This window comes from Coccomyxa subellipsoidea (genome assembly GCF_000258705.1).
Source record: "Coccomyxa subellipsoidea C-169, whole genome shotgun sequence".
Classification (NCBI taxonomy): domain Eukaryota; kingdom Viridiplantae; phylum Chlorophyta; class Trebouxiophyceae; family Coccomyxaceae; genus Coccomyxa; species Coccomyxa subellipsoidea.
Genome location: NW_005178034.1, coordinates 275,261 through 293,714, shown reverse-complemented (window position 1 = coordinate 293,714; position 18,454 = coordinate 275,261). Strand labels below are relative to the sequence as shown.

At 52.5% G+C, this 18,454-nt stretch overlaps 3 protein-coding genes across 3 annotated transcripts; 2 read left to right on the top strand and 1 right to left on the bottom strand.

Annotated features, from left to right (window-relative positions):
• Positions 1 to 8: 8 nt before the first annotated feature.
• On the top strand, positions 9 to 6,383 carry COCSUDRAFT_66291 (hypothetical protein; the record flags this gene model as incomplete). Its single annotated transcript, XM_005647067.1, has 12 exons — positions 9 to 190; positions 658 to 1,094; positions 1,498 to 1,641; positions 1,953 to 2,073; positions 2,426 to 2,597; positions 3,061 to 3,160; positions 3,477 to 3,744; positions 4,004 to 4,156; positions 4,466 to 4,718; positions 5,193 to 5,350; positions 5,728 to 5,837; positions 6,188 to 6,383. The coding sequence occupies exons 2-12, from the start codon at positions 958 to 960 to the stop codon at positions 6,381 to 6,383; spliced, it is 1,812 nt and encodes a 603-aa protein (XP_005647124.1). The 5' UTR covers positions 9 to 190; positions 658 to 957.
• Positions 6,384 to 8,850: 2,467 nt separating this feature from the next.
• On the top strand, positions 8,851 to 13,562 carry COCSUDRAFT_66290 (hypothetical protein; the record flags this gene model as incomplete). The annotated part of the gene is made up of 9 exons (XM_005647066.1): positions 8,851 to 8,868; positions 9,340 to 9,432; positions 9,717 to 9,815; positions 10,431 to 10,557; positions 10,907 to 10,974; positions 11,368 to 11,520; positions 12,014 to 12,247; positions 12,742 to 12,903; positions 13,290 to 13,562. 9 exons carry the CDS (start codon positions 8,851 to 8,853, stop codon positions 13,407 to 13,409), a joined length of 1,074 nt encoding a protein of 357 aa, XP_005647123.1. The 3' UTR covers positions 13,410 to 13,562.
• Positions 13,563 to 13,594: 32 nt separating this feature from the next.
• Positions 13,595 to 18,339, bottom strand: COCSUDRAFT_47604 (fatty acid/sphingolipid desaturase; the record flags this gene model as incomplete). Its single annotated transcript, XM_005647065.1, has 8 exons — positions 13,595 to 15,514; positions 15,793 to 15,978; positions 16,514 to 16,607; positions 16,749 to 16,845; positions 17,043 to 17,196; positions 17,346 to 17,522; positions 17,749 to 18,047; positions 18,177 to 18,339. The coding sequence occupies 8 exons, from the start codon at positions 18,337 to 18,339 to the stop codon at positions 15,431 to 15,433; spliced, it is 1,254 nt and encodes a 417-aa protein (XP_005647122.1). The 3' UTR covers positions 13,595 to 15,430.
• Positions 18,340 to 18,454: the final 115 nt, after the last annotated feature.

Here is an 18,454-nt window from a genome sequence, read left to right as displayed (position 1 = left end):
ACTCCGAAGCCTCATTGATCCCAGGGCATGCGATCCGTACACAGACATGAGGGTGGAAGCAACGGTCTTGTGAGCACCAATTCTGCTCGTCGACAAGTGTGGGGGAAACACTCAGGTCAGCAAGATAGGGGCAGGAGACTTTTCTACGTCTTCTAGCTTATCAATCATTGTCACAGAGACGTGCAAAAAGGTGAGCTATACATGTGCTGTGCAGGGACCATCTATGAGATACTTCCCACCTCGAACTTGTCGTTATGTCCTAGCTTTGGGTGATTGATACTTGGAACAGTTCTGCATGCTGGTCCAAAGTATATGCGCAGGTTAAGCCTTGAGTTGCAATATTTTGTCATGGGATTCATCCGATTGGCAAAATATTCATGCACGACTCTGGCATTGGTGAACGCGCTTTGTGCCAGTGACTAGGCTATGCAAGAAAGGCAACCATAACATTTGGGAATTGTTCATTTGCTTATATTTGAGCAACTTTGGCTTCTTTGTAAAGGTTCAAGCTGCAGTACACCTGACTGCGTCCAGTAAGACGTTAGACATTAGGCTCTAAGATGACCACCTCTTTCTGATCTGTATGGAGGGGCCTCCTGCGCTGCGACGCTTCTCTAGCAACTTTGCGTCTGAGAATTGTTCTTTTCTGCCTTGCAGATCCAGAGGGTGGCATCCTCGACCGAGGTGATTCAAGCTGTTGATTTGCAGCCTTGAAACTCTCCGTTGCGGGAGAGGCTGAAAGAAGAGCTGATCAGCAGCCCAGTGTACGTCGAGCAGCATTATACGCGTCCATCAAGCCATCCAGGATGCACCAGTAAGAAGATACAGACATTTAGCGCAGCACTGCTCGTCTGACTCAGTCATCCAGAGGAGGGATCAGTAGGACGAAGTAAGGCGGTTGACAAATATATCACCTGAGGACAGAGGTCCCATTGTCAGCAGAGAGGAGGGGAGGGAATGCCCTCGCACAGACGCAGTTCAGAGTCTGGCCAGGCGGCCAGCATGGAGCCTGCAGGCAACCATGTGAGCAGCAGCCCTGCCGCTGCCGACAAGCGCAGATCCATCCCTCTGCCCAATCTGGAGACAGCCAGCAGGTGCAGTGCTGTGCACACTCTCTCCCTGCACACATTAATATTGCTCTGGAGGATATCACAAACTCTGGGGCTTCCACACTGCGACATGAACTCCACCTCAAACTTTTCAAGGTTCCAAATATGGAATGGTTGTGGCGTATTTGGGCATGGTGTATGCCATGTTGTCTATCGGTGTGCTTGGCATGCACGGCATCAATAGCGCTTACATGTCACTGACATCAAACCCTTGCTTTGGAGGCTTCTCAGAAAGGAGACTAATTCTGCAGGGAAGGCACATGGAGGATAATCATGTGCATTACTCTTTGTTTCTAAGGAGAAAAGGAAAAGGAGAGCTTCTGTCTTGTTCTGTGCATGGTAGGGACGACAAAACATGAACAATGAGGTTTGGTGATGCATTTTGCAGGTTGAAGACGTACGTGGGAAATGCGATCAACACGGCGTCGGCTGCGCCGGCGTGGCTGGCGGCCAAGGCGGTGCCGGTGGCGGCTGACGGCGCCGGTCTGCTCAGGAACGCCGCTGCAGACAGGGTGGCCCTCTTCCGGCGAGGGTGCGCGCCGCGTGTCTCCCCTTTTTCTCAATTCCCAACCCCTGCGCATGTCAACATTGGAGTGCACAAAGACACAGTGACAGGCGAGGGGGCGGGGCCACGCCTGTATCATCCCACCCTGCTGGCTTATATTGTCCTGTACGTTGTGAATGGAATTAAGCTGTATTCTCAGCCCGCGTGTCCTGGAACTTGATTCTGTTTTGGGCGTTTCTTGGGGGTCGCTGGACAGCAGTCAGGATGGGGATTTGGTGTACACAGAAGACATGCCGCATGTGTACAGCTAGTGACCCACTCTGTTGTGCATGATCCAGGGCACAGTATGACGAGCTGGAGGAGGAAGAGGACGAAGCAATGAAGCGGCGGACCATGGCGCTCAGCAGCGCCGACGCACCGCCGCAGCCGTCCGGCAGAGCCGCCTCCGCCTCACAACAGGTACATGCTTTGCTGCCATGACCTGTTAAGAGCATGAGTGGTAGCCGTGCAGTGGCTCCTTCTGCAGCCCTGCAGTTGTTGCAAGTGCTAATGGCAGGCACATGATCCATCTGCCATGCCATGGTCATTCGTGTGTGGGATGTGTGGTGTCTGTTGCCTGCAATTTCCTCCTGCTTAAGGAGCTGAATCACCCCACACGCAGCGTCTTTGTTATGATCCATCTTTCTTTATTGACGCGGTGTCATACAAATCCTGGAGCTGACTACCATGGCTAGCTCACTCCAGCGGTTCAGGTAAGATACTAGTGGGCGTGACAAACCCTTCCTGACGTTCGGGGTCGCTGATAATCCAGGGGCAGGAGGGAGGGGGCGACGCGTCGAGCGAGCCGAGCCCTACCGGCCGCTCGGCCAATGGCTGCCAATTGGCGCGCAGCTCCGTGCACGACGAGCCGGCCATGATACTCTTCGATGAAGACGATGACCCGCCAGTCCTTGTGCGGCAGTCCACTCGTGGGGCCCTTGCAGGTATATCCAGAGGGCCTCTTGATTTACTGGTTATTCTGCCCATGTCCTGACTGTCAATCCTTTAAGGGCTGAGTGCCCCCATGACCGAGCTTTGCATCCTGCCTTTCCTACCAGGTGCTACCATGTTTGTTAAGCAGGTCAAGCTGGCACCTGTGAGTCCAATGGATTAGATTTATCCATGAGCTTACCGAGTAGATTCCCCCCGGAGTCTGCCATGCATGCGGTGATGGGTATGGCATGCTTGCACATCTGTGGTCCGGATGCGCACCCTGAACTTTGAGGGCAAATGTTTGGCAAATGCTTGAGCGCAGGACACAGATTGTTGCACGAGATAGGCAGATTATATTGTATGCTGAGCTGTCCACAAAATGAACGGAGCCATTTCTGCTTTGTTGGGCCTGCAACTGGAACTTGTGATCAGCCAGGAGGGTGTTTCTGATCGTGTGACTATGCATGCTGACAGGACAAGAAGCAGCTGCTAGACCGAGCTCTGCTGCATCCTCCGTGTCAGCAGCCTCAGACCTGCTCTCGGAGGGGTGGCCCTCGGCCAACGGTGCCTTCAGGTGTGTAGCTTGGCCTGCCCGTCTCCTCAATCAATGCATGTACAGCATGCTGACCTGCTCCCTCCTTAACATCATCAAATTTTGGGAAGCTGGCGGATGATCATTGTGTGCAGACTGACAGCTGCACGGCACATACAGTACTTCACGATCTGCCGCTGCATACTCACTTCTAATCGAGTTTGTTTCATACAGGATGCTGGCTGCTGGTTGGAAATGTGTGCCTTTTCTTTCACAGCCAGACAGTGTGCTTCAGTACGGTGCTGTTGCAGTTGGATATGTGTCCATTCGCTTCTCACCCACCTAGAACGCTTCACAGGGCGCCACCCATGAGCGCAGCGCCCGTCGCGGCAGCGCAGTCGCCGGGGCCAAAGCCCCGGCCGGCCGCCGCGGCCGCGGCGCAGCCGTCGCCGGACGCGATTGGCCGCCGGAGCCCGTACGCTCCGCTGCGGCCGTCGCCGAAGGCGGCCAAGGTGCTGAAAACGCCGCAGCTGTCATTTGTTTCGGACGACTCTGCCATGGAGGTTCCCCTCAGCCGCCGCAGCGCTGGAGGCGGCAGCAGCGCCAGCCCGCTTGTGCAGCCGCAGGTTTGTGACACATGTGCATCTCTGATAACTGCTCAGGAGGTCACTATAAGCACCGCTGATGGCTCATGGCATTGCGCGGCTCCAACGCAAGCAGGATGTGGGAAGTTGGGGCAACTTGGGACCTGCTCACTGTGCGCTCCTGCATTGCGCATGCATTCACATTGGCTTTGGGGCAAGCATGCACTGGTGAAATGGGGAGCTGTAGCAGTCTTAAGACGGGCATTTGATAAGTGCTGATGTCATGGGGTGTCTGAAACAGGCCGAGGAGGTGAGTCACCACTTGCAGGGTACGGAGCAGCCGGCCTTGCGCAACAACTCGCAGCAGTCGCTCATAAGAAACCGAACGCCCCCGCCCGCCCCGCGACCCTCCCGGCCGCCGCCGCCCCCGCCGATTGACCCCGACCTGCTCTCGGTATGCCGCCCACTTCTCTTGAGTGGCATCAAGGCGCAGAATGCATATAATCATGTTGACATCCTTTACATGTACTTTGTTCTTGGCCCTGGATGCACCGGATCTATGCCTCCTTGCCTTTACTGCCCTGCGAATGATGCACAAGTTTTTTGCTAGGTCAAAATGACGTTGTACGCCGACATTTTGATTGATCTACACAACAGTAGCACATGTAAAAGCTCAGTTGCCTGCTTCGCCAGTGTTATTTGTCTCCTGTCTGCGGCACGCATCTGCATTCCTCATTTCATGCTTCTTCTGTTTTACACGCAGGCGCTCACAGACAGCAGGGGGAGCATGCAGATGGTGTCACGCCAGTCGAGCGCATCTTCAAGCGTTCCAGAGAGGGGCGCGCTGCGACGAACAGAAGACAGCGAGGTTGGATTGAACGATAACGGCGGCGGCGGGTCGTGGGATATCTTTGAGCCGCGCGCGGCCGAAAGTGCGGCTGCGGCTGCTGCCGGGCCCCTGTCAGAAGGCCTCAACGGCGGCACGATGGGGCTGGCTGCGCTCAAGCAAATGACAGGTGGGTTGCAGCTGTATGCTCACTGCTCTACGGAACAGGGTGTGTCTTCAGGCAGATGCGCTCATGCCTAAATAACGATGGTTGCGCTGTTGCCGTTCGTTTTCCCAGAAGGCGTGCAGAAGCGCGTTACCACAGATCCTGCTAGCGGTTGTCTGTGCAAAAGCTTGCCAAGAGACTTCTACTCAATTGGCCTGGACACATCCTTGCAACTGCCTGCATGTTTGGCCTGCTCTGTTCCTTGGGCATCCTTACAGCTTGTTTTGCCATGCTCACTCCCCCAACCATTCCAATTGGTGTCAGCTGGTGAAGAAAACGCAAGGATGCGGGATTTGGAAGAGATCTGTAGAAGTGCTGCTGGAAAACCCCTAGCGTTGAAGGCTGGAACAGCGTGGATCAATGATAAGCTACCATTGATAACAATAAGATTAGTAATAGTAATGCTTCCGATGATGACCCGCGCTTGCGCATGCGCAGGCCGGCAGCTGCTGCAGACGCTGGAGGTGGGCGCCCCGGTACGCAAGAAGTGGGTGACACGGCTGTCAGCCGCGGAGGCCGCCGCAGCCGCCAAGACGACGCGCCATGTTCGGTGCTTCGTTCGCGGCGGCAAGGTCTGCCTGCGCTACCTGCACCAGGTGCGCGGCGAATGCTTTCCCATGCTATGATGCCACGATCTCATCTCACCGAACTTTCTCCCCCTAATTCCTGGCATATGTGTGTGCTAACGAAACGGTCTACTCGAGATGACTCACTGAGCACTACTGTGCCTCTGGTTGAGGCGATTGCGAGCATCTTCTCTGCTCTCATGTCAAGAGATGCAAGAACCTTTCTTGCTCTAGTTTGACAACTCCTCGTCATGTGAGCCGGCCGACGCGCTGTGCTTACCAGTGCTTCTTTCCTGGGCATGTGTCTCAGGGAGAAGCTCAAGCAAACAGGCCTGGCACGATGCATAAAGATCGCACTCAAGAGCACAAGCCATTAGCCATGATGCATGCATGTTGTATGTGTGCAGGGGGTTAAGGGGCTATTGGACCGAGGGGAGGTGTCGGCGACGGTGCAGCGAGTGGAGGTTCCAGGTGGCAATTGGGCGCCTGGAGCCAGCATCACCATATACACCTCCAGGTACTTTTATGCCATGCTCTAATCCGCAATTCCGGTGTATTGAATGTATGTCTATTGCACTGTTTGATGCAAATGCAGAAGAGCTGTTGATGACAAAATGTACTGGATCAACCTGAGCTTGGCTCTCCCTGTATCACCTCTCAGCTGGTCTCAAGCAAGCAGATTGACTCTCTGCAATCCCAGGTCACCTGCTGCACTGCGCAAGGGATGGGCATTACTTGAATAATGTCCCATCCTGAGGCAGACATCACATTTATGCTTGGTTTCTGGCAGCTCGTGGGCAGCTCGTGATGCATTTGTGCATCATGCATCTGATCCTTCCAGACGTAACATCGTCCTGAATCCTGCAGGGGCACACTGTTGTTGGAGCCGCTGGGCCCCGGCGCATACTCGCAGTGGGTGCTCGGTCTCAATGCAGCGCTCGTGGCCTGCCAGACCCGCCGCAAGGATTATGTTTACGCCTGCCCGGCACACACCATCCCCCGCAACTCAATGTTTGTTGTCGCCGATGCCGCCGCGCCGGCCGCCGCGCCAGCTCCCCGGTGACAAGGGGCGTTCCACTTCGTTGCCGGTGCCTGATTTGGCGACCGGAGGATTCGATGCCTAAACTAGCACGGCCCCCTGCCGGTGCCTGATCTGGCTAAGACATGTCCTGGTGCCTGTTTTGGTGCGCATGCCGACCAGAGATGGGGCGCGCCCTGCAGCTGCGGGTCTGATATAGCCCGGCAATTTTTAGCATCGGGGTTTTCGCAGAGTGACTTGGTGGACAGAAGACCACTGTAGCCATGGGCACAGCCCGGGCAAATTGGAGTATGGCTTTTAAATTTTGCTGCAGTACATATCAGAGGCAGGCTCGATGCATTGTTGAAGCTTGTGCGACACATGACTTTGTCGCAGAGAATGACTGAATACTGTCAGGATCCGTGCTTGTGCAGCTCCTATAATTCTGTTTTGTGGTTGGCTGTAATGAAATGTGGCTGCCCGAATGCAGCAAGTGGCCCCGCAAGGCACACTGTAAACACCCTGCACAGCAAAATATCCCGAGATATCCTGAGGGCAGCTCTCTCCATTTATGGGGCAGAATCTGTTGATTGGGTGACCTGTTTCAAAGTTGGTTGCACTGTCGGAATGAGCTTCAAGCTCCTTGTGCGAACGTGTGTTTCGCTGCGTGTTTTGTGCATGGGAGAAATCGAGTGCCTCTGAATGCCTTTTGATCACATCACCACGGGCCTAGGCCTACACTTCAATGATCAAGTGACTTCATATGCGTCGCTGACATTTTGTGAAAAGTTTGTGCTCCAAAATCCTCTGAGGAGCAAAAGCTGCTCATTCTTTGAGACTGGTGAACCCAATTATGAACCACTGGCTTGGAGGATGTCGCTGTGTGAAAGCGCACACAGTGGCATAGGGACAAAACTTGGTGAGAGTAATCCATAAAATTGACACAGCATCCCATGGCATGTAATCAATGCTGTGAATTCTCTCACAGTGCCTCGAGGAAAGCTGCAAAAGTCATCAGAATCACAGAGCTCAAATCACACGTAAGGTGCTTGCCCGGAGATGTCACTGGCACTGCAACACACCGCGAGGCAGCCCTTTTCTATCTCCTCCACGCTGGCACTGCCTCTTATGTCTTGTCATCTCTCTTCCCCTCAATAGCATACAGCTTTACATCCTCATCTCCAGTGCGCCTTCGGCCGGCCAGTGCATGCCCATGACAAATTAGCAATTTACCAATCTAATATTGTTATACCAAGGATACACTTCATGATCACCACTGTAAGGGCATGGCTTCACAACGCCGCAAGCATCGCACGCATGGCAGCGACTTGATAAGGGTGTATCACATGGTGGCAATAGTTCAAGACTTTGCTTTCTAATCTCAATACGTATTATATACAGTAAGTGTACTTGGAAAACCGACATGTGGTCGTGTCCAATGCCAATCTTGACATCTGATTGATGAAATAGGCATGTGCCGTACCATGATCATTTATCTTTTTGCCGATGTTCTTCAGAAATGCCCCTAAGCTGTCACCCTGGGATGTCACAGGCATCATCCCAGGCCCTCATCAGGGGACCGGTATTCAACAACAGAAGCCGGAGCTGCATGACATGACCTCAGAACATCAGAGCCGCTACACCGTCTAATTTTCGCGAGTTGCTCCCAGCTCAGCGTCTTCAGCGACACAGCAACATTATATTATATGATTCAGCTGAATGTGCTGCTGCAGTTGCCAGCTGCCAAAGTGTTGCTGTATGGGAAAAGGCAAGTCAGGGGGAGCTGCAGTCTCTATGCGCATGAGGATCAAACCGATTGTGCGCTCACCAGGATCTCTCACAATTTTTAACGCAACGATCCTTCGCAGCCGGGGAGAGTCGCCATCGTCTTTTATTGATCGGAAGTAATGGTCACTTGCATGTACTCTCGTTCGAGTTCAAGCGATACCATGAAGCACATGGAGGACCGGAACTATTTTCTGCAAGCAATCATTTGATCCTCTCCAAGAGCACATCATGTATTGCAAATCACGTCTGAGACGCACAGCGGACAGAAAGGTCACTCAAGTTCGTGTGAGGTTTGGTCCTTGAAGGACACAACTCGTCAGATTTTTATCCCTGCAGCCCTGTAGCTGACTTGATTGATCTTGAGATGAGTCAAAATGGGTCTTTAAAGTATAACGAGGTGCCACAATGACAGTGTCTCCAATCAGATTGATCGACCACAGCTATTTATAGAACCCTAGCAGGGCTATCTATAAGACCCCTGATGCAAGGGAGCTGCACTGTTGGTGCTGTGTCAGCGTTATAGACCCTTGCAGTTTCTGCGCGCTTTGCATCAATAGTTGAGGCAATATCTTGCAAAATCTGAGGAAGGCATCAAGTCTGAGCTATCTTGTGTATTGCTATTAACTACTGTATTATAGTCTGTAAATTTATACCCTGCTGTGTATCTAAAGTCTCAATTTTGAAGGCAGGAGTCCATCAAGAGCCCTTGACGCGTTTTGACAGGATGAAGGCCGCAGGCGCTGTGTGTTGTGGCGGCTCTGTCAGTCTCGCCTCCTTAGGAAGCATCACTGTGAGAAGACAGGTTGTCAGCGCATCCAAGCGCCAGCGTTTGATACGATGCTCCGAAACAACCAACCCACAGTCCAGTCCCTTGCAGAAGCCTGCAGAATTTAAAAGAGGCTTGCTCGTTCCCCAGAAGTTGTTGGGAACGGGCAAAGCATGCTTGGTGAGATCCGCATTTCGTGGGTGGTTCCTTCTCTCTAAACCCTGGTTCACCTCTTCAGGAAGAGGTTGATTGCTTGGCCTTTGAGGAAACGCGATTTCCCTCAATACGTCATCATCATTCTTGTGTATTCTCTGCGTCCAAGTGTTCCGAGAGAAGCAGTCGATTTTAGTATGTCAACGGGTGCTACTTCAATTATTGACATCTTGACTTGCCACACGCAAAGCTTTTTGTTCGTCTATGTCCTCACCTGTAGTGCGGCATGCGCAGGCAAGCCAGAAGGACCACACAGTGTACACGCTGCGCTTCAGCACCGGCTTTGGCAGGGGCTGTGGTCTTGATGTTCCAGGCGCTGGCGTGCAGGTGAGAGATTGTTCTGCTCCTCTAAGTGCGTGTATGGCTTGTACTCAAGACCTCAAAATTCTTGTGCTTCGTTACTTCGGAGACCTCCAAATTTAGACCGTCTATAAAGAGATTCGTGCAATCAGAGCCCTGCATTTTGAGCGGGGCTGTAGCCTTTGCACAGCAGAAAGTCTGACACTGGTGGCAACTGTGGTGGCCCTGCAATGAGCAGCACGACTTCACCTCTGTGTCACTGGCATTCTGGAGCATTAGTAGTGACTAACTTTGTCTACTGTCTTGTCCAGGTCTGCCTTATTGGAGAGGACGGCCAAGCTTTGCTGCACCGCATCTCCCCTCTCAACGACCCACTCGCAGCTGAGCAAGACGCCCTGGCCATCTGCAAGGTCTGCCTCCTGCCCAGCCCACCCAGCACCCGTCAAACTTGCCTGTCAACCTTTCCATCACCCCTTAAGCCTTCTCTTCATCTCACTGTGATCTTCGTCTCAAGCTCTTGCACACAGGAGATTCTGTGCTTTTGATGGCCCAAGGAAAGCGTCTGATGGAGCTCAGAGTTTAGCAACACTGGATACTGCTGCATAACTTGCTGAAGGATCTCCCAAAGGATTGGATGATCCTGTCCCATAGTGCGTTTTGCCGCATTTGGATTTTCTACAATTCTTACGGTCTCCTGAACCAATCCAATTCTGCGGTTTGAGCATTCTTCCCTCAGAAGCTTTTGCTGTAGCCAATAGTGCTCTGCTCCGGCTCATGCTTTGCCTGTCCAGGCATTGAAGACCAGAATGGTACTCCGGCCCTTACATATTTGGTTCCCCTTGCACTGAATCAGACTGATCTTTCTTCTGATGCAATGTTGGTATGCCTGCCCCTGGCTTCAGACAGATTTGTTTCCTGATGCCCTTTTGGATACCCTCATTCTGGGTTCAGACTAACACTCTATCCTTGATCTACTTTCATTCTTGACAAGTCTGGTCCCAACGAGTGTGTGCCTGCTGCCAAAGGTGGTGGACAAGGAGGCTGGCGCTGACTGCAAGCGCGTGCTCAAGGCGGCCTCCACCAGCCGCGCGCGCTCCGCCGCCCTCAAGCAGCGATTCCAGGGGGGGGCCGTTGACGAGGTCTCCTTCCTCGGTGCGGCTGCGGTCACCTTCACCTTCTACCAGATTGTATTGCAGATGTCATGGATATCAACTACCTGTCTCCTGATCACTTTCTCTTGGAGTATTGGTGTTCTGCCTCTTTGGTGATATCAACACACTGCTGCTTCTCTCAATCACAGAGTTGTCTGCCGATCTTCGCATCAGAATTGCGCCTTCTGGTTTGAAGAAGCGCTGCCGCTCCAATTCCTGCCAGTCAGTGTGCCTGCTTTTACATCCAACATTCCAGGGGGGTCCTATATCTAATCTGTTAAATGAAGAACCTCCTGAATTCTTGTCCAGGGGATGTTGCCATTGTGATTGAGATGTTTGGCATTGTGCAGGGCCGGAGCTGGGCCCGATTGCCTCGCTGATGGTGGCGCCTGAAGAGGGGTCCTGGAGAGTGGATGAGGTGGGGAATCCGCCTCTCGAGTGCAAGATTGTGTACGTATGCACTGATCAACTTGCATGCATATGGTCTCAACCTGCACGGGCTGCAAGGTATTCTGCTGTGATTTTTCCAGGAGCTCATGACCAGATATTGGATCTATACGGATGTTTTGCACTCATACCCATAAAAAGCTGCGTTCCCATGAATCGTCAGCGATTGCAGGTCCCCACAGACCGTAGAATTCGTCATCAAGCTCCTGAGAGGTTGGAGAATTTGGTGTGAGTGGGCCAGTGGCTTTGACAGGTGGAGAACATGCAAGGAACGAGTGATTAACGGTGAGCAATGATACGGTCCTGAGGACTGGAATTTAGTAATAATGGTTTTGAGAAAAGGACTGGGCTTGCCTTTTACCAGGTGACGGTGTGCTCGTCGCGGACGCGCCACACCGACCGGTTTGTGTGCCGTGAGGCGCTGGGCTACGGCGGCGTTCCTGCCGGCTTCCTGGCGCCCGTACCCGCCGACTCTGTAGTCTATGGCAGCGGCGAGAGCGCCGTCATCCTCTCAAGGGTGCGCGCATGCCACCATGTTGGGGGGCATTTTTGTATCTACTCGCTGTATGTGTCCACAGGAGGCGCACATGCAGGTGTGGGATGTGGTTGACTTCAGGGCTCTTTGTTTTAAATTGCACTTTTGCTTGCCACACCAGATTGAAGAGGCATGTACAATTCCACCATTCCACGTATTGGCGCATCTCCTGCGAGCAAGTTTCAAAGCACATTGTGGCAGATGCTGTTGCAACATTCCACCATTCCTTCCTGTCACTTTTACAACCTCTGCACAGATACTGCGCAGTCCCCCGGATTGCATGGCTATGAAGGGTTCCAAGAGTCAGCCCTCTACTGGAAGCCGAACCCTCAGAGGTATAATGGCTGCTGGTGATGATGGCTGGGGAGTTGTACTGCGGCACACAAAGCAACTAGTGACGACGCAAGGACATCACACAAGACCCTACACTCAAATCCCCTGGTGTCTGATCCCTGCCGGGGGCATGCATGCGCAGGAGCAGGCTGCGATGCTGCACGCGGCAGGCATGCTGGATTATTCTTCGCTCAAGGACCGAATCTTGGTCACAACAGCGGCGCTGGTGGCGGCCGGCTCTTCCCTCTGCTACAGCATGGGAGGCTGGCCGGCCACCGAGCCCTTCCTGGCTGGAGGCGCTGTGGGGCTGGCGTACCAGTCCATGCTGCAGGCCAACGTCGACTCTCTACCCGGCAGCGGCGCCTACTCAACCCGGGTGCGCATATGGCCTGCCTATCACAATGAAATCTTCTTTCCCATTGCTGATGGCTGGACGCGGACCCTCAGTACGCTTGTGTTTCGTGCGGCACGAGAGGGGAGGAGTCGGAGACAGACGCTCATTTGCCGTGTTCAAGGCAGACATTAGGTAGAAACGTAAAGTTTTGGCACGTTCGCACTTGAATAGCTTGGTTCTTTTTGTTTACAATTGTAAGCGTGGTGCCGTTTTTGAAACTTGGCCTACTTATTTGCCACCTTGCCTTCACAACCAGGACCTCTGCCATTATGTGCAAGTCTGGTTTGTATTTAGCCCTCCTGAGAGGCTGAAGAGGAGTGATGCGCTAGGCGGATCATCGCTGTGCCGTCTCGATTAAGTGGCTTTGGAAAAGGGGTGCTGCATATGCTGAGTCGTGGTGTGCCGTACCCTATGACCCTGGACGGAGGGGTATTGATGGTGTTAGAGAAAATACCAAATGTAATCTGTGTGCGCAGGTGATACTGCCGGGCCCGGCTCAGACGCTGCAGCGCATAATGGGCAGCAGCACGGTGCGCCTGATGGCGGTGGCCGGCCTCTCACTGGGCGCTGTCTGGGGCCTCAAGGCCTCCAGCGGTGGCAGCAGCGACGATGTCCTTGCCCTGCAGCAGATCCTCGAGGTGGGAATGCCCGCTTTAGCTCCAGTCTTGTAAGTCTTTCAGTCTGCTCAAATCGACTGGAACTCCCAGACAGACTGACAGAGTGTCAAGGGAAACGGCACCAGCAGGAGGGACAGTTAGGATGCGCACATGTAGTACAGAGATAAGGGGCAATTCCTTCTTACCTGAGCATGCTCTACTTAAAACTCCAGGGGGACAATTCTCCAAGAAAATTTGCATCAAGCAGATTTGCTACCTTCATCATGTTGGTGAAGCAGCCAGGGGTCCTAGGCCGGAGCCCGGCCTGCGAATGGGTCAAAGACTTTTCTTATTAGATTTGATAGCGCGATGACTACGGTGCACAGTCTATACAGTTTAACTGATCGCCTTTTGGGCGTGGGTTGTAGGTGCGCCAAGTGCTGACTGGGCTGATGGGCTTCATGATGTACAAGCTGGCGCTCGTGGGCTGCTCCGCCGTCCCCACTCCGCCACATCAGCACGCCACCGAGGAGGAACGCCTCATCTGACGCGCGCCACAGCAACCAGCCACATCAGCACGCAACTGGAGGAGGCAACGCCGCGCTCCGCTCGCCATGCCACATCAGCACGGGTATAAACGAAAGACTCTTCTTGTGCCTTATAAACGACAAGGCCTATCTGGTTGCTGCCAGCAGTATCTGCAAAGATGTGCATCTTACAAGGAAGCAGGAGGCAATGTGCTGCCCACCCAGGCAGCGGCTGGTCTTCCCAGAGTCAAGTCTTGGCAAGGATACATGTAAACTGGTGCTGTTTCAAGCAAGGAGTCAGTACGACTGTGCAACAGCGCCCAGGCGTCAGTGTTGCTCCTTTTTCTTTCTTGGCCTGTAGTAGCAAATAGAGAAATCTTCTTGTATTTGAATCCCAGTCCCGACATGATGGATGGGAGGGTACCAATGCTGTACAAGTTATGAGATGGTGTAGCAGAGAAAGGCTTGTCTCAACCAGGCAGCCTGTACCATCAAAGATTGGTAGACAGCAAGACGAGCAGAACAACTTTTGAGGACATGGCATGATCGGTAGGCATCACAGTGAGCAACACGGCGATGATGCTGACACATTTTGCATTCAAGTTGAAGCTTCAGTTGGATTTGGCAGAGCAGATATCATTTGGTAGATAGAAACCACGCCTGTACAATATGCACAACATGTATTGCAATCAGCACTTTTATGACCTTTGGGAAGAACTGGTGAGCAACTTCCCTGCAGCAGAGCAGCTACCTTGCCTGTGCTTGTGGCATCTAGGCACATTGAAGAACTTCTCAAGGGCTCAAGCGTCGATGGGAGTTGATGCTTCGTATGGTGGCAGATCCTTGAGGTATCTGTCACAGCGACACAGGACAGCGCATTACTTCAAGTGTGGTGAGCACACCAGGCATAGCAGGGCTTGGATGTTCTGGTGAAGGCAGAAATTTGGAGGTGCAGTACATAAAAGGGTGTCAGATGCACACATGCAATTAGACAGCCGCTGCTTTTGAGCGGCATTGCTTGGTTTGGAGGGTTGCCATCTGCATTCACTGCTTGCCACAGTGTGTATCCATTTTTCTCTTCATATTTGAACGGACGCCAATAGGCCCTTTACTCTGCAGCTGGCTTTGTTCAGATGTACATCCATGTATTGGCAGTATATTTCTTTCCTGCATGTCAGGCGCTCGGTGTGCCAGAGAAGCAGAAAAAAAGTTGGGAGGCAATGGAAATCCTTTTGGTTTTGAGGTTTGAACTGTGTAGGTCAAGAATTCACAAACGGCATAGGCCGTAATCATGATACACTGTCTGGCATGGCCCATGTTGTGGGATTTGGATGGTTCTCCATGCGTACTGCTCGATTTGTGTTCTGTAATTTGAACAGTGTTATCGATATCTGGGTGCTCATTACAGTTGTAATTTTGCTGGAGACCTTCAGGCCTTCATCTCCCGTCTTGGGATGTCTGCTAAATTCATAAAAAAAATGATATCCCCTGTTCTACCATGAAAGTTGAAATACCCGTAGTCTCTCCCCTACTCTTCAGGATTCAGCGCAAATACGGACACGCGAAGAATACTTGCCACGGCAAGACCCGCATTTGTGCCATTCGACTAGAAAGATACTGCTCCCCCCAAAAAAGAGCAAATCATTGGTGCTCCGTCCCTCCGCATAGCATGCTAGGACACCTGCCGCGAGTGTTCAACCCTGGTATAAGACAATTCAGGACCTGCAATTTGATGAGAAGTGGGCGAGCTTGAAGGCTCATCCTGCTGGCTTCCCCTGCCACAGAGCTCTGCTGGCTTTTCAGCACAGTCTGGAGGCTAAAGGGGACCTCCAAAATTGCACAACCTTCGCACCGGCTCGTGCTCATAGGTTGGAACGAATGTGGAAACGCAAGCAGTTTAAGTATCTTCAGACAGGAAATCGCAGAAACCATACAGACCAGTTTCAGGAAGCATGCCGAGATGAAATCATGAACTCCTCCTGGCCTACGTGCTCAAGAATAGCATCAAATTGGCTGCATTGAAACAAATTCTAGAATACGTGCTACTTCACAAGGACGTGCTCCTTGGGCAAATTCCGAGCCTGACTCGCTACAACCTTCAGAGCTCCCAGGACCTCCCCAATCGCCTGTTGCAGCAAAGACACCACACAATCAGCAAGACAGCCTTGGTGCCTTATTGATAGACACTCATGGCCCTGCAACTTTAAGCATACCTTGTATTCTGACAACAGAGCATCCCAGAACAAATGCTCTTCACAGCTGCACCAGACAACAGCCTGGAACTGGGGCGCTATAACATGAAATTTACCATCAGCCAGAGAGCCGACCCCCTTCTAAAACGCTTCATCTTTTCAAGGTCATCCAGGACTGCGTTGCTTTATTTACTGATCAGGGCAGTGCTCACCTGGAAAAAAGTGGGCGAGTGGTACTTGATGCCCAGCTTGGCGCACATGGGGCGCACATAGGCAGAGGCTGCCCTCAGGTGGTGCCGCGGCAGGTCAGGGTACAAGTGGTGCTCTATCTGGTACTGCAGGCCCCCATGAAACCAGTCCATCCACTCCGGACAGCTCACATTGTTAGTGGCCGCCATCTGTTGACACAGCACTGGAGACATGTCAGTCACAGGCACTTGAAAAAGTGCTCATTGCAAGCTGCCCTGTATGTCTTGCATGCACTCTTGCCCTCAACTGCACACAGGCACTCCATGCTTTCTAGAAACTTTCTACAAAGGCAGGGTATGAGCTGGTATGCAGGCCACAGTGAATGTCCAAGGAAAGCTAGGTCACGCTCTGTCTTGTTGCTGGTGGTCAAGAGGAAGCAGACAGCAGATGCTTCTGGCTATGAAACAATACATCAAATGCTATCGGCCTGGAGCTTGAGTCTCTGTTCCTGGACAGGTGAACTTGCCTGGGTGGTGGTCCAGTCATTGCCATAGTTCTCCAGAGCACTGCCGTTCTCGACTGGCCGGCTCCAGTGATTGAGGGTGGTCTGCAGGCAACAGCCCAAGGCTTCCTTATTGTACATGCCATAGTGGGTCGTCTATGCCGGCCCTGCAGGGCTCAGAAAATGACATGCATGTGACCCCAATGCTGAAAAATCAGGCAGGTAAGAAGATGCCTGCGCACCTGCAGGTTGATGATGCCAAAGCATGCATGCGAAATGACAAAGAAGAGGATGCGCTCGGTCCATGTTGGCAGGCAGAAGCAGAGGGCAAGGTACCTGCAAACATGCATGAAACACTGAGAATTCTGCAAATGCACCCAGACCAACTGCAGCACATCTCAGGTTGCCTGCAAATGGGCCTGTGAAGCAATACGGTCTACCACAAGAGCAGATTCTTATTGGAGGCAGGATTTGCACCATGTAAAGAACCCCAGGAATGCTGCCACTTCGAATGGCTTGTAGATGGCTGGCCTGCCCTTGGCCAGCAGGTGGAATGTGCTCATGGCATAGAAGCCTGTACAGCAAAATGAGAAAAGCTTAGCTCTGCAGACACCCTGACATTTGAATACCAGCATGCAGAGCCGAACCGAGCATGCATGACTTCCTTGCGGCTGCATGTCATGTCAAAAAGATGTCATGCATGGTGCAGCAGGAAGCTAGACGACAGGGGACGAGCAAAGCGCTGATGCATGCCAGGCAAGAAGAGCTCACCAAAGCGGGCAACGAGCATCATGGGAAGGAAGGTGTAATGCTGCACACTGATCATCATCTTGGTCACGGCGTTGTCAAACACCATCGTGGCCTGGTAGAATGTGGAACGGAGATTCCTGAAGAACTGGTTTGACAGCGCAAAGAAGGGCAGGTGCTGCAACCACACGCAAAGTCTCAGTAATGTGCATGACTTGAAATGCATTAATGCTGTGTAACCATTGCGACTTTAATAGCATGCCAGAGGACTTTCCTGATGAGCAGCAAGCATAGGCAGGTCTGGTGAGAAGCAGAAAGAGCACGCACCTGAATGTCAGGATCATGTTCGCTGGAGTTGGGGGTGACGTGGTGAGTGTTGTGATTGTACTTCCACCACTGCACGCTGGCTCCTAGGAAGAGCGTGATACCAATGCCGATCATGGAATCTAGGCTGCGTGTCCTCAGAATCTGATTGTGGCCCACATCATGGCCCACCAGCGCCAGCTGCATATCAACCAAACATCTAGTTAAGACATGCAGCCTCTGACTTATACGCTAACGTACAGCTGCTGGCCATTCATCACCCATGAGCAGCGATTTTGTCACAGTGTTGTGACTCAGCTGTTATTGTCCCACTTTCTCGAAGGTAGGGTACCCCGAGCAAGTAGACCTATGAAAACCTTAGAGAGAGAACGATTGAGAAGACATTCAATGAGCTGAGCGGGCTCACCTGCTGCCAGAAGAGGGACAGTAAAAGAGCGCCTGGCACCACCCATCTCTCCTTCACGCAGAGCAGGACAGCAATGAAGGCCACCGCCAGGCCAGCTGCCAGAACGACGTAGTTCCAGTAGTTGACCCTGAAAAGTCCAGCTGCTTCCATTTTGCTCCGCACTTGAATTAGCTGCTGAGCTGCGTCAGTACGTGGCTTCTCCCTGGCTGATTCCATGAAGCCCACGCCATACTTCAGCATCGTCAGCCTGGCTGACGTGGGATGCTTGAATGCCTGAAACGCTTCAGACGCGTCTGTGCCTGCATTGACCAACTCAAGCTTTGAGTATTACCGTAAAGTTTGGGCCTGTTGGGGTTTCGCACTTGTTCGTCATCAGGGTAGGCAGGCTCGTGCAGCAAATTGTTCCGGTGGGCAGACATGTTGATAACCTGCAACATGTTGCAATATAAGCGCGCTTCCAGGGTGCAGGTGCTGATACTCTGTGAGGTCATACGCCCTGCCGTTGACAGCCACCCACAGATCCTCAGCAGTTGCGTGCAGCTTCAACTCCTTCCATGTTACCGGTCTCCCGGTCGCGGCGGGAATGCACATTCGATAGAAGGAGTCCTCCTCACGACCTGGACATGCAAAGAGATGGAGTGCTGCTCGATTGCTGCTTTGATTCCTTTTACTGCTGAACGCGATATTTCAATATTAGGGTTTTTGA